Source organism: Dasypus novemcinctus, chromosome 10 (assembly GCF_030445035.2).
Source record: "Dasypus novemcinctus isolate mDasNov1 chromosome 10, mDasNov1.1.hap2, whole genome shotgun sequence".
Taxonomy (NCBI): domain Eukaryota; kingdom Metazoa; phylum Chordata; class Mammalia; order Cingulata; family Dasypodidae; genus Dasypus; species Dasypus novemcinctus.
The window spans coordinates 111014136-111030150 of record NC_080682.1 but is presented as its reverse complement, the minus strand read 5'-3'; the positions used below and the strand labels follow the sequence as shown (position 1 = coordinate 111030150).

Here is a 16015-nt window from a genome sequence, read left to right as displayed (position 1 = left end):
CCTATTAAGCAGCATTTAATACATCATCAGAGTTTCATGTCTAAGACTTTTTAAAAAAAATTATTTTTAAAGACCCTTTAGATTACATAAATGTTGCATAAAAAATATAAGGCTTTCCCACATGCCCTACTCCCTCCTGCTGCCACACTTTCCCACATTAACAACATCCTTCATTAGTGTGGTACATTTGTTACAATTGTAGAATCCATATTGGTAGGTCCGCGGTTCAAACCCCGGGCCTCCTTGACCCGTGTGGAGCTGGCCCATGCGCAGTGCTGATGCGTGCAAGGAGTGCCGTGCCACGCAGGGGTGTCCCCCGCGTAGGGGAGCCCCACGCGCAAGCAAGGAGTACGCCCATGAGGAAAGCCGCCCAGCGCGAAAGAGAGTGCAGCCTGCCCAGGAATGGTGCCGCCCACACTTCCCATGCCGCTGACAACAGAAGCGGACAAAGAAACAAGACGCAGCAAATAGACACAGAGAACAGACAACCGGGGGAGGGGGGGATTAAATAAATAAATCTTAAAAAAAAAAAAATTGTAGAACCCATATTGAAGCACTGCTACTCATCATGGAATACAGTTTACATTACAGTTAACACTTTGTCCCACACAATTTTATAGGTTATGAAAAAATATACAATGGCCTGTATCTGTCACTGCAATGTCATGCAGGACCAATTTCAATGCCCTGAAAATGCCCCCACATAACACCTATTCTTCCCTTTCCCATCTCTCAGAACCTCTGGTAGTCACTGCCTTTACATCAATAATAAGAATCTTCCATTGGTAGAAAAATAATGTCTATAATAGAATAATAGTAAGTCTATTTTAGTCCATTGTTCATTCCCCAATCTTGAGGATGTGGGGAAGGTGAGGCCCACTCTTTCTAACTGAGAGGGGGCTTAGATTCCATGGGGGCAGATGGATGGAGCTATATTTTTTTACTAAAGATCTCTCCCCCCACCCTGTTGTTTGCTCTGTGTGTCCATTCACTATGTATTCTTCTTTGCCTACTTGTATTCTTGTCAGTAGCACCGGGAATCTGTGTCTCTTTGTTGTGTCATCTTGCTGCGTCAGCTCTCCATGTGTGTGGCACTACTCCTGGGCAGGTTGGGCTTTTTTCACGTGGAGTGGCTCTTCTTGCAGGGCTCTCCTTGCACCTGGGGCTACCCTACGTGGGGGACACCCCTGCGTGGCAAGGCACTCCTTGCGCGCATCAACAGTGTGCATGGGTGAGCTCACCCAGGAGGCCTGGGGTTTCAACCCTGGACCTCCCATGTGGTAGGCAGATGCTCTATCAGTTGAGCCAAATCCAATTCCCAAGATGGAGCTATCTTGCTTGTAGGTACAGACACTCTCTGTTACTTGGGATGGGCATTGTCCATCCTCACCTCCTTGTTAGTTGTCCTGGGTGAGTCCAATGAACTGGAGAGCAGGTGTTGCAACTCTGCTGGAATTCAGGGCTCAACTGGCACACAGACAGACCAAAGATTTAAGTCTCTGGAACATTTATTTATCAAGTGTAGTGCTAATTATGGGTTCAAATAAAAGGGGCAGAAGAGCCGTGTGTAGGAGAACCTATAAATGAGTAAGTCTGTTCACTGGGGAGCATAAATTCCAAAATAAGGCCCACTGACAGGGTGCCAAATTCCTGAGCTGTTTGCCCTGCTTGTAGTTTCTGGATGCCTCTAGAGCCCTCAGATGCCCCTCTATCTGAGGCACTGTTTACTGCAGCAGTCAAAGAAATCCTGCTGAGGCTTGCATAAGCGTAACCTCTGGATGACCTCCTGACTCACTTTTAAATCTCTTAGCCATAAAAACTCATCTGTATTTACCATTTCCCTCTCTTGGTCAAGGTCTTTTTCCAGATATATTGCTATTTGGTGCTTGTCAATAATCCCTTGGTGCCAGGGAGGCTCATCCCCAGGAGTCATGTCCCACACCAGGGGAAAGTAGTGTGTTTATATGCTAAGTTTGGCTTAGAGAGAGGCCACATTTGAGCAACAAGGAGGCTTTCAGGAGGTAACTCTCAGGCAGTATACAATACTTTCAATTTCACAAGAAATGGTTCATAAATACAATCATCAATGTCAAAGATCTGACATAATGGTCTGCCTTCCTTCACTAGACATTACCCTTACATTCATGCAATGATTCTTGCTCTCCTATTAGAGAATGCAGCAGAACTCCCCAGGATGGGAATTCAATATTGTTCTGTTTTTTGGGTGGCTCTCCACCCACCGAGACAATGTTCCATGATCACTTGAACAGATTCACATGTCTAAGACTCTTTTTTGAAAGAGTAATCCAGCTATTTTTATAGTAACCATACCAACATTTAGAGGAAGGAGAAACAGAAACTAACAATCTTGGGCATTATTAGCATTTACTATGTGATAGGCACTGTTGAAGATGCTTTACAATGCTGACCATATTTAGCATTCAAAGCAAGCCCATGCTTTTTTTTTTTTTTTTTTTAAGGGAACTATAGATAAATGAAACAACCTGGATAAATCTCCAGGGAATTATGCTAAGTGAAAAAGGTCCATCTCCAAAGGTTCCATATTTATGATTCCATTTATTGATACAGGATGGGAGTGGGAGACAAGTGGGTGTGGTTTTAAAAGACAATAGTAGGGGTCCTTGTGGTGAGGAACTTTTAGAACCTTAACTGTGGTTCAGGATAGAGGAACCTATTACATGTTGCACAGAATTAAACATACACACACACACACAAGGAAATCTTTATGACTCAAGCCTATTATATCAATGTCAATATTCTGGCTATGATATTGTACTATGGTTTTGCAAAACTTATGACTGGGGGAAAATGGATAAAAAGTATACTAGAGGGAAGCAGATGTAGCTCAGGCATTTGGGCATCTGTCTACTACATGGGCAGTCCTGGGTTCTGTTTCCAGTGCCTCCTAAAGATGATGAGCAGGACAGTGAGCTGACATGATGGGCTGTGGTGGCAAACCAATGTAACAAGATGATGCAACAAAGAAACATAAGGAGGAAGACACAGTGAGAGACACAACAAGCAAGGAGCAGAGGTGACTCAAGCAAGTAGGCGCCTCCCTTCCATATGGGAGGTCCTGGGTTCAGTTCCTGATGCCTCCTATAAAGAAGATGAGCACACAATGAACAGCGATACAGAGAGTAGACAGCGAGTAAAAACAATGAGGGGGGGCAGAAATAAATAAAATAAATCTAAAAAAAGTTTAAAAACATTCTCATACAAAATTTTTTAAAACAGAGTAACTGGACCTCTCGGCAGCATTTCTTACAACTACCTGTGAACAACTACATGTGAACCTACAAGTATAACAATATAAAATTGCAATTAAAAAAAATCCTAACCCCCATGCCTTATAAGTTCAAGCTCAACAAAAGATTCCAAAATTCCTAAAGAATTTATCATTTTCTCTCCCCTAAACACACACACATCTGTTCTTTCTCTGATAGATCCAAAGTAAATGAATGGCACCAATGACCATTTACTTATACTAGAATTCCCCCTCACCTGCTAAATAATCACTTTATCCTATCAATTCACCTTCTTCCAATTTTTTTGGTCTCGTTTCCACCTACACTATTATTATTTTAACAATATCAGCTTCATTTATTGAACACCTACCACATACAAAGTATAGTACATTAATCCTTAGATCAATTCTGTAAGGTAGGAATTATTATCTCCATTTTATACATGAAGACTCAGAGGTTTAGAAAACCTTGATTCTCTGGATTTTTGCCTCTACACAAAAGAACTCCAGTTCAACACCTCAGCTTTCCAGTCATCTTCTTTCCCAGTTCCTTCCTCTCCAACTATTTCTAGAATACCTTGTCTTGGGTATCCTGCTGAGAAATCAAATGTTGCAAGTTAAAAACTAAACTTATGACAATACATCCCTATTATCATCCACAACATCTTCACAATTTTGTAGTTTTTAATCTTGAAGTTTGTAAGAGGAGTCACAATATAGTAGAAACGAATATGAATTTTAGAATAGGACCTGGGTTGACTATTTACTTGATTTCATATATTCCAGCTCTGTGACTTTGAGCAAACACCTATATAAGTTCTCTGTTTCAGTTTCCTTAAATATAGAGTGAGGAGGACAACAGTAATATTAACTTGCATGCCTTATATGGGAAAAATAGAGTATAGAGTGATAAATTCATTTTTATTTGTTTTTTAATTATAATTAAAAAATTTTTTTTCATTCCTTTGTTTTGTTAAATTTATTTTTTGGGAGTCTGATTTTTAATGAAATATGCAAAGAAAACTAAATTTATGAACCTTTAGTGGGTTTTTTATTTTTGTTTTTGTTTTTTTGATTTTTATGAACATTTAGAACACCTGAACAGTTAATTAAGCTAGCATAAAATGGGACTGATTTTATAGTTTTATTGCTACATATTCTTTATTTTACTCCAACTTTTTATTTCTTAATTTGTGAAATGGGAATAACAGCTATTAGTACTGATAAGATTACTTTGAAACTATGAAGGAATGAAGTAGTCCATTTGCTGTTTCCTCTTTATTTATAGGAGATGAATCTAGAAATATATTTTTTGGCTTTTTTCTCTTTATTTTTAAAGGAACTTTAGATTACATAAACGTTACAATGAAAATATGGGGGCCTCCCATATACCCCACCTGCTCCTCCTTCCATCCTTTCCCCCATTAACAACATCTTTCATTAGTGTGGTACATTTGTTACAATTGATGAACTCATATTGAAGACCGCTACTAAGCATGGTCTATAGTTTACATTATGGTTTAAACTTTCCACTGCACAATTTTGTAAGTTTTGACACCCCTGCGTGGCATGGCACTCTTTGCGTGCATCAGCACTGTGCGTGGGCCAGCTGATCACATGGGTCAGGAGGCCCTGGGTTTGAACCCTGGACCTCCTATGTGATAGGTGGATGCTCTACGAATTGAGCCAAATCTGCTTCCCAAGATAATTATGTTTGATTTTGTAAGATATACAACAGTGATCTCCTTTTTTGGTGTCGATTTTTCAATAAAGTTTTGATTATGGGTAGAAAAGAATCTATGCAAAGCAACGTGATAGACTATAAAACTTGAAAAGTCTCCTTAAACAAACTACCTAGAAATGCTGGAAAATAAACATCCTTTGAAATGCACAACTAAGCTTGCAAGAAGGAAAGAGAAATTCCTGCAGGACAAAAGCAAAGAGAGAGTTGGAAATCAGAAGGATGAACTGATATTGAGTCATCCTGGGGCATTTGCCATTCTCAAAATCTTATATTGAGGAAACGTGTCTGCCCCTGCCTGGGCTCCGGTGGGGAAAAAGTCTCTCCTGAGAATTTGTAACTATAACCTTGCCTGCACATCAGTTTGGATATTAAATTTGCACTATCAGCCTGGTCTAGGAATCCTCCAGACAAGAAATGAGCTAAATATGGCCCCAAATTGAGAATAATTCAAGATGCTTAGAGGAAGTAAAGACAAATCTTTGGAGGGACAAATCTCAAAGTAGGGCATAATCAGACTATGCAGGATTCCAATAAGCAGAGTGCTGTAAAAATTACTGCCAACTTAGAATACCAAGAAGAACTAGAATTAAAAAATGATGACCTTCCTAGACTAATAAAAGCCAAGTGTTCACCAAAAGACCCTCATTAAAGGAACTTCTAAAGAATATTAATTCAAGAACAAAGAAACTGATCCCAAAAGGAAAATCTAAATTGCAAAGATGAATGATGAGAAAGGAAACTGGTAAACATGAGTAAATCTAAAACCCCTACTGTAACAAAATGTCCACTTTTGAAGGAACTAAATTATTGGATAACAATAACATGTAATGGCAAGTGATTAGAGATAAAGTATTCCAATATAAAAATAAAAGCGTTTTAGATCCTTACAAATGTTAGTATTATATTCAGATGAACCAAATGGAATTGCTGATATTTGACAAAAATGACAACTTCATATGGTTGAACCAAATATATTACAATTTTAAAGATAAGCCATAAAATAATAGAAATAAAAGAATAAAAAGGTGGAAGGAAAGCGGAATAAGTCCTCAGTGGGAAAAAAAAGTGGGCAATAGATAATACATTTTATATAAAATTTAGAATATGAGGAATAATAATAAGTGGTATTATGGATATATACATACATTTGAAAAGTAAAAGGAAATCAGGTTGCTGATAAGAGAGATGGGAAAAACAGATACATAAGATTTTATTTTTTAAGGTGAATGGTGGGTACACAGGTATTTATTCTATCTGTATAATCAATAATGATCACAACTTATTACTATGCTTAATTATTTTTTAAAAGCCACAAAAGATTATCCATATTTAGTTTTTCTGGTTGTTTCCCATTCTTCAACTGACTAAGGAACATTCATTTATGTCTCTTTAACAACAATCTGTATTAATAGGAATTATATCTTAAACCAGAAATCTATTAATAGATATTTGTTCTCTGAGTAGGAATAGAATACAATAAAGGCATTTCCATTATCAATGGACTTTTCTAGACCTACAAGTTTTGGAAAAAGTGGGATGATGAGGAAATAGATGCAGGATACCCTAGTAAATGTTTAAAACTGGTTCTCCAAAACTAAAAACCATCCTCATTTATAGTGTTTTCCAGTTTCTGTGGTGTAATACTCCCACCATGATGGATTTCAAGCTACCAATGTGACATCCCTGAAAGCAGAGTTAGGAAGAGATGTATACTATATTACATAACATTTTCAATATACAGATATAAGAGGTGTAAATAAACTCAAAGCACAGAAGAAAATAATTAAGAAATGATGAATTTCGGGTATATATCACCTTTATTTTATATATTTTTAAAGTAAGTTTATGTAATTTTGTTTTTAATAATGGCTGTGTTTAAAAACTGTCTTACAAAATTCCTTAAAAGTTAATAGTTACCATAAACCAGGGCAAGTCAGCTCCACCATACCAATGGATAAGTGTGAATCAGAAATAGTTAATTCTAAGTGATACCAGTGAAAATAATGGTTAAGGGTCTCTGAAAACCTCCTCCTCCAAAAAAGCAATAAAAACACTGGAAAATTGTCAAAATCACCCTTTCCAGAACTCTGGAAACTAACAGAAAGCCTCCAACAGTTGGAGTGTACATATTCAAGAAAAATGGGCTAATCTCAGAAAGAACAGTTAATCTGGTGGCATTCTAACCTGTCTGATTCCCAAAATAACCTCCCCAACTCCAAGGTAGCCTTGAAAAGCAATAGCCTGCAATGATGGTAAATCCAGAACCTTTGAAGCCACTGGAAGGGACAGATAAGGATTAAATCTTCAAAGTCCCATTCTCAGAGAACTGTCATTATTTGGTCCATTTAGTAGTTACCTAGAACCGCAACCCCCCCCCCCCCCCACAAGGATGTCTGTATTTGTCCTGACTTGGAGTGTGCCAAGTCAGGGGACTTTATTTTATTTATTTCTCTCCCGCCCCCTGCTCTCCTGTGTCCATTTGCTGTGTGTATGTCTGTGTCTGCTAGCATTCTTGGTGGCACAGGGCATCTGTGTCTCTTTTTGTAGTGTCATCTTGCTGCATCAGCTCTCTCCATGTATGCAGTGCCATCCCTGGGCGGGCTGTGCTTTTTTCATGTGGGGCAGCTCTCCTTGCAGGGTGCACTCCTTGTATGTGGGGCTCCCCTACGCAGGGGACACCCCTGCATGGCATGGCACTCCTTGTGCGTAGCAGCACTATGCATGGGCCAGCTCACCACATGGGCCAGGAGGACCTGGGTTTGAACCCTGGGCCTCCTATATGGTAGGTGGACACTCTAACAGTTGAGTCACATCCGCTTCCCCCAGGGGACTTTACTGAAAACAATCTGAGACAAATGTTTATGATGCTGCTGCTTGTGATGGAGGATAACATTTGGAGCACACAGAAGGTTAAACAATAAACTTAAAAGGAAAAGCTATAAAACGAGATGTTCGCAGAAAGCCGTGAAAAGTTCTGATGAATCCCTGGGAATCAAATAGACTACAAACAAGTTGGGCTGTGCATATGTTTGGGAAAGACATGGGAAGGTACAAAGATCTCACCATTGAAAAACACTGGGACATATACGGTTCCACAAATGCAAAGAATTCCCAATTGGGAGTTAGAGAGGCTATGCAAATACCAGACAAAATAGACTGTAAGGCAGAACTTGTTACTAGAGACAAAAAAGGACATTTTATAGTTACAGAATGGTTCATTCATTAAGAACGTATAACAACTGCAAGCACAAATACATCTAACAAGAGCACCAAAGTACATGAAACAAAAACCAACACAACTGAAGGAGAAGTCTACAGTTACACAATAATAGTTGGAGACCAAATGTTGGGACATAAAACAAGTTTCAACAAATTCAAAAGGATTAAAATTAGGCAATATGTGTTCTCCAACTACAATGGCTGAAATTAGAAATCAATTATAGAAACAAATTTGATAAATTCACAAATACGTGGAAATTAAAAAACACAATCCTAAATAAGCAATGGGACAAGGAAGAAATCACAGGGGAAATTAGAAATTTTTAAGCTGAACTTAAAATTCATACTGAAGTGAATGGACACACTATAGTTAAAACAATTTTGAAAAAGAATAGAAAAAATGGGAGGACACACACTTCTTAATTTTGAAACTTACTACCAAGCTAAAGTAATCTAGATCCTGGGGGGCTCTGTTGCATTCCCCAATGTAACAGCAACAATCCCCCAAGTCCAAGGGCAAAGACCAGTGAAGAAGGATGGTCCAATGATGAGCCCTTGATACTGATGACTATGCTTATGAACTTGTGTGCTTGAAATTTCAACTAGGCCTAGAGTTGCAGGGTGCCTAAGAGTTACCTCTTGAGAGGCTCCATGTTGCTCAAATATGGCCACTCTCTAAGCAAACTCAGTATGCAAATGCATTACCTTCCCCCCAGCGTGGGACATGACTCCCGGGGATGAGCCTCCCTGGCACAGAGGGATTACTACCATCACCAGGTGGTGACGCAACTAGAAAAAGACCTTGAATAAAACGGGGAAATGGTAAAGACAAATGTGTTTATATGGATAAGAGACTTCAAAATGAGTCAGGAGGTCATCAGAGGCGTCATGCTTACGCACGTCTCAGCAGGATCCCAGAGACAGCCAAAGTAAATACAACCCCAGATACTGGTGCTCCTGAGGGCTATAGACACCCAGGTTCTATGGTCATGACAGATGGCTCTGGAGTTCATTGCCTTGCCAGTGGGCCCTACTTTGGAATTTGTGCTACTGATTGTGATGGAGTTGGACTGAGATGTGATGCCGCTACACATGCATCTTCTGTACTGAACCTGTGATTGGCACTGGGGTTTGTGTATGCTCAGGAGACATGAATCTCTGGACTTTCCATGTGCCAGCTGGGCCCTGAACCTCAGCAGAGTTGCAACACCTACTCTCTGGTTCGTTGGACTTACCCAGGTCAGCTGACAGGGAGGTAAGAATGGTCAACCAGCACACCAGGGAACCAACAGTGTCTATAACTGCAAGCAAGAGATTTGCATCCATTAGCCATGTGGGATCTAAGCCCCCTCTGGATTTAGAGGTGGAGTGGACATTCTAGGGTCCACAGGATGGAAGAATATGATATGGATTTGAGTGGACTTGCTGGTATTCTACTATAGAACTGTTTTGACTCTAGCAATGGAAGAAATTTTAACACTGATGTGGAGACAGTGGCCATGAGAGTTGCTGAGGGCAAGGAGAGGGAGGAAGAGATGTGATATGGGGCATTTTCAGGACTTGGAGTTGTCCTGAATGATACTGCAGAGACATGCAGGACATTGTATATCCTGCCATAACCCACTGGATGGACTTGGGGAGAGTGTGAAATACAATGTAAACTGTGGTCCATGCGGTGTGGCAGTGCTCCAGGGTGTATTCATCAAATGCAGTGAATGTGCCTTACTGATGAAAGGGGATGTTGATGTGGGAGGAGTGGGGTGGGGTGGGGAGTGCGTATATGGGAACCTCTTACGTTTTTTAACCCAAGGTTTTGTGTAATCTATTTATCTTTTTTAAAAAAAAGACAAGAAAAAAAGAAAAGAATCTTAAAAAAATAATCTAGAGACTGTTGTACTACGATAAGGGTAGTCAGAGCAATGGAATAAAATTAAGAGTAAAAAAATAAATAAACCAATACATTAATACTTTAAATTATTTTTAAGGGAAGCAGACTTGGCCCAGTGGATAGGGCATCCACCTACCACATTGGAGGTCCGTGGTTCAATCCCAGGCCTCCTTGACCCATGTGGAGCTGGCCCATGTGCAGTGCTGATGTGCGCAAGGAGTGCCGTGCCATGCAGGGGTGCCCCTGCATAGGGGAGCCCCACACGCAAGGAGTGCGCCCCGTAAGGAGAGCCGCCTAGTGTTAAAGAAATTGCAGCCTGCCCAAGAATGGTGCTGCACACATGGAGAGCTGATGCAGCAAGATGACGCAACAACAACAACAAAAATAAACACAGATCCCTGTGCCGCTGACAACAACAGAAGTGGACAAAAAGAAGAACATGCAGGAAATGGACACAGAGAACACAGGAAATGGACACAGAGAACAGACAACTGCGGGGGTGGTGGTGGAAGGGGAGAGAAAGAAATAAAATAAATCTTTAAAAAATAAATAAATTTCAATAAGGGTATTAGATCAATTCTGTGGAGGATAGTTTTTCAAACCAATAGAGAACTAAATATCCAAACTCAAAAGAATGAAGTTGGACTCTTAACACACACCACATACAAAATTAACTTAAAATTTAAAAAAGATCAAAATACACTAAAAGTATCAAATATAGAAGAATATAGAGACATACATCTTTTTTTAAAAAAGAGTTTTTAAAAAAGATTTATTTCTCTCCCCTTTCCCCCCACCCAGTTGTCAGCTTTCTGTGTCCATTTGCTGTGTGTTCTTCTGTGTCTGCTTGTATTCTTGTCAGCAGCACTGAGAATCTGTGTCTCTTTCTGTTGTGACACCTTGCTGTATCAGCTCTCCATGTATGCGGTGCCACCCCTGTGCAGGCTGCACTTTTTTTGCATGGGGTGCCTCTCTTTATGGGGCACACTCCTTGTGTATGGGCTCCACACACCCCTGTGTGGCACAGCATTCCTTGCGCCTGTCAGCACTGCACGTTGGCCAGCTCACCACATGGGTCAAGAGGCCCTGGGTTTGAACCCTGGACCTCCCATGTGGTAGGCAGACCCTCTATCAGTTGAGCCAAATCTGCTTCCCAGAGGCATAACTCTTCATGCACTTGGATTAGGCATGGCTTTCTAAGATACAACACCAAAAGCATCAGAAACCATCAACATTTAAAACTTTGTGCACCAAAGGACACTATCATGATACTGTACAGAATGGGAGAAAATACTTGCAACTCATACATTGATAAGGGTCTACTATCAAGAATATATAAAGAACACCTACGACTTAACAACAAAAACACAACCCAATTTAAAAAATAGGCACATTACTTGAATATATATTTCTCCAAAGAAGATTTATAAAGGCCAAAAAGCTCATGAAAAGGTACCCAATATCATTATTCATTAGAGAAATGCAAATCTAGACCACAATGAGATACCACTTTATACACACTCGGATGGCTAGAATCAAAGACAATACTAAAACTTGGCAAGGAGGTAGAGAAATTGGACAAGTCCTACACTGTTGGTTGAAAAATCAAAAAATGGTGCAGCCATTTTGGAAAACAGTCTGTCAGTTTCTCAAAAGGTTAAACATATAGTCGCCATATGACCCAGCAATTCCAATCCTAATGTTACCTATGAGATTTAGAAACATATGTTCACAAGAAAACCTGTAAATAAATGTTCATAGCAGCATTATTCGTAACAGCCAAAAGGGATGGGAAAACAACTAAAATGTACAGCAATTAATGAAGTGTATTAGTCAGCCAATGGGGTACAGATACAAAGTACCAGAAATTTGCTGGTTTTTTAAAGGGGATTTATTTGGGGCATAAGCTTACAGTTACAAGGCCCTAAAAAGTCCAACTCAAGGTCCAGTGAGAGGTACTTTCTTACCAAATATGTTGCCATGTGTTGAAATAAGATGGCAGGTGGTATCTGCAAGGGTTCAGCCTTCCTCTTTCCTCTTAAGGCTCCTTGGGTCCAGCTCCTTCCGATCTCAGCTGTAGGATGGACAGTTCATTTCTTTCTAGGGCCTTCTTAGCTGCACTGAGCTCTGGTTCTTCTGCTGCAAACTATCAGGTGAATGGCTCATCTCTCCCCAGGGCCTCAGGACCAAGTTCTCTCCTCTCTTGTGCCTATAGAGCTCTCTCTATTCCTGTATATCTTCTTTCTCTTGTTCTTCTTGAGGGAGTTACCCTTTATATAGCCCACCAAGGGGGCGGGGACTCAACTCTGAGTCTTCCTAATGACATGGTTGAATCAAAACCTTAATCTTTTTTTTTAAAAAAGGAAAGGATCTACCCTAGGCCTAGAGAAGATGTAATTTAGGAAGGGTGATGTGGTTCACTCCAATGACCATAAAACATCCTTGGGGTAGTAAATTCTCTGTGTCAGCACCAAGCTGTTTTTCATGGTAATTAAGCAGACTCTTCCAGAACTGAAAGGGCTTTATTCTGAGATGTACCCAAGGAAAGGAGGTGTGAGGAAACTTTCTACTCAACCCAATCAGGGTCCTGGTCATAGCTCCAAACAAAGGGAAAGTTGCCTGGAGGTTAGAAAAATTGTTCCCAGAGCTCAGGACATCACATAGTTCTGGGTTCCAGAATGGTGGGAATGGGGGAGGGGGACCACCTAGGATTTCAGCCAATCCCAGTAACTACAGCTCATCCCTACACATATCCCTAGGACCATGGGGACACTGTTAAGGATGGAAAGAAAACTCTACTGTGAGACAGGGTCTAAAGCCTCACCTGGCAAAAGGGAACCTGGCTCTCCAAGGAAAGCCTGGATCTTAGCTATGCCACACCTGACCAGGAGCAGGGAAGACTGGGTGTATATTTATGGGGAAGTCAAAGTCCTAATCTTAACATCAAAGACATCTCAGCTGAATCTAATATTATACAATCAAAGGGTATCACACTCAGAGGAATAGATTAGTTAAATTAATAGATTATTTTCTTTTTGGGGTTCATAAATAATCTCAAACTGCCCATGAAGGGACAAACAAAATGTGCTATATACATATACTAGACTATTATGCAATCATTAAAAGGAACAATGTTTATAAAAAGGAATGAAGTACCAATAATACATGCTACAAAATGGATGAGCTTTAAAAATGTTATACTAAGTTTAAAAAGTTAGACACAAATGGTCACATAGTGTATGATTTCATTTATGAGACATATCCTGAATAGGCAAATCTTTGACAGAAAGATCTGTGGTTGTCATGGGCTGGGGGAGGAATAGGGATTGAGTGCTAATGGGTCTGGGGTTTCTTTTTAGGGTGAGGTAAATGTTCTGTAAGTAAATATTGGCAATTGTTGCACAAGTTTATGAATACAGAAAACAATACTTGGCTGTGAGTCATCTGTTACATGAAATACACCTCAAAAAAAAAAAAAGACGAGAGAAACAGTTACTTTTTTGAAAAAAAAAAAAAGGATGTATGGCTTAGGAGTCTGGAATTCACTTGGTCAGCCTCATGCTGTGCCAAATGAACAGTAATATCTTACCTCAGTTCCTGTTTCTCTCCAATCCCAAGCCCGACTGCCCCCTGGCCATACTTTGCAGTCCTTATAGGTTTTAGTTGAGCCTTCTACTTTCATTTGACCCCAAGAGAGGGAAGCAATTGCAGGAGAAGACATAAGGAACTTAACTGAAATGAAAAGAAAAATATACCCAATGAGTTATAAAGTTGAAACATTTCCAAATGTATCCGTTTTGGCAGCCTTCGTTCTCTATTATTTAAGAAGCATCTTTCTTATTTATGTGGTTGGCATTTATTTTCAACAGGTCTAAAAAGTAAAATGTTATCCCTGAGATTCTAAAAACTACTTAACTTGGTACCCCAAATCAGATAACTCCTGATACTGCACAATATGGTTGGCAATTTTTTCAATTCCCTTGTCAAATTCACTTATTGTTTCTTCAGATTCTTATTTTGTTAATTTCTTAATTTTAAAAAAAAGTTTAAATAGTTGCAGATATTTTAATCAGCAATTATAGAAGTGACTTTATTTGCTTTTAAATCTAGCTGACTATCCCTGATTGCCTTTATACCACCTGATTTTTTGTCAGTTCCTTAAATTGCATGTTTAATCAGTTTCTTAAACTGCATGTCTAAAGTTTACCGTGTGCACAGCTAGGTAATAACGGACTACTGACCATACCCATATCGATGTGTTTTTTTAATGTATAAATGTATAGTTTTTTGCTATAAGACTAAGTAGTTTGAGGGAAAAGAAAGAAAAGTGAGATAGAAGATATCAAGAACATTGAACTGGTTGATGCAAAACAAAAGTTAGGCTCCAATAAACCAAGTAAGATGTAGTGGGTAAATAGGGTACCTGGAAGGGTAAACAAAGGAAATCCTGAATGCAAGTTATAAATTTATTTTTATGTATCTGACAAGGAAATAGCCATTACCAATAAAACATGACTTCCATGTTAAAAAAATAAAAATAAAAGCTACTTAACTATGACTTTCAGAATTTAGAGGGAATCTAAGGGATATTTTTTGAGAGATAAAATTAAAAGGTGAAGATTTACTTTAGCATGATGAAACAAGAAAGTTGGCATATCCTCTTCCCTCAAAGCCAATATAAAACTGGACAAAACTGTCAAAAGCAACCACCTCAACACCCTAGAAATCAATATTACAAAGTGAGATTTATTTATTCATTTATTCATGAAAAATCACTGAACATTGGGTAAGGAAAAAAAAACCACTCTTTTTCTTGCCTGGGATTACTCCCATCACCCCAGTTGGCACAGAAGTTGACTGAGGGGCAGGTCATAAAAACCCACAACTTTGCTGCTGCTGGCAGATGAGAATCACTTGATGTGCACCACTATTAAAGTGATGTTCTCAATGGCAAACAAAGGGCCAGGCAGCTCTGCTTGCCTGAGGTTGTGTGCCTCTTTAGGGATAGTGTGGAACTTTGATATTATTTATGAATTGAAAAAAAAACATTGATTATGTTTGTAAACTGGTTGGTTCCTCTGGGCTTGCTACCCTTTGACTGTATTAGATTCAGTTGAGACATCTGATTAAATTATATGAAGATTAGGGCTTTGATTCAAGCATGACATTAGAGTGTAACTCAGCATTGAGTCCCGCCTCCTTGGTGGGCTGATAAAACAGGCTCTCACGTGGGAGTAGATACACAGAGAAGAACACAGAGGAAGAGAGACAGCGCCACAGACATAGCAGAGGCCCCAGGAAGAGAGATGAGCCTGATAGTCTACAGCTGAGCCTGGAAAGAAATGAGCCCTGGGGAGCGACATGAGCCTTATGCCAGCTGACAGCTGAGTTTGGAAGAAGCTGGGACCATGGAACCTTAAGAAGAAATAAGGGTGCCCCCTTGCAGACACTGCCTGCCATCTTGCTCCAAAATATGGCAAATGACTTTGGGAGAGCAAGTACCTCTTATGGTACCTTGAGCTGGACTCTTTAGGGCCTTGTGTCTGTAAGCTCCTACCCCAAATAAGTACCCCTTATAAAGGCCAACAGATTTCTGGTACTTTGCATCAGCAGCCCTTTGAGTTGACTAATACAGATAGCAACAGAACAGTGTACTTTAACAGCAGGAATTTAACAGGAATGTTTTACAGGTAAGAAAGCCACAGGGGGTTTGATAAACTGCCCACATATTCCAGAGTTCTAGAGGTAATGAGCATGTGCATCAAAGAGCAGAGTAGGCCTAAGCCACCCACACATTCCACGTTGATGGAACCGGAGCACATGCTCATTGGAGATGCAAAAAGGCCTGAGAAGCCTTGGTAGAATGTAAAAGCCAGAGCAGACATGAAAAAACACT

At 39.8% G+C, this 16015-nt stretch overlaps 1 protein-coding gene across 1 annotated transcript in view; it reads right to left on the bottom strand.

Annotated features, from left to right (window-relative positions):
- Positions 1-16015, bottom strand: part of AAMDC (adipogenesis associated Mth938 domain containing) — a 45598-nt gene that overhangs the window by 22811 nt on the left and 6772 nt on the right. The window contains exon 2 of the mRNA XM_004466275.5: positions 13709-13851. Coding sequence (XP_004466332.2) covers positions 13709-13840 — 132 coding nt within the window. The 5' untranslated portion in view covers positions 13841-13851. The remainder of the gene's footprint in view (positions 1-13708; positions 13852-16015) is intronic.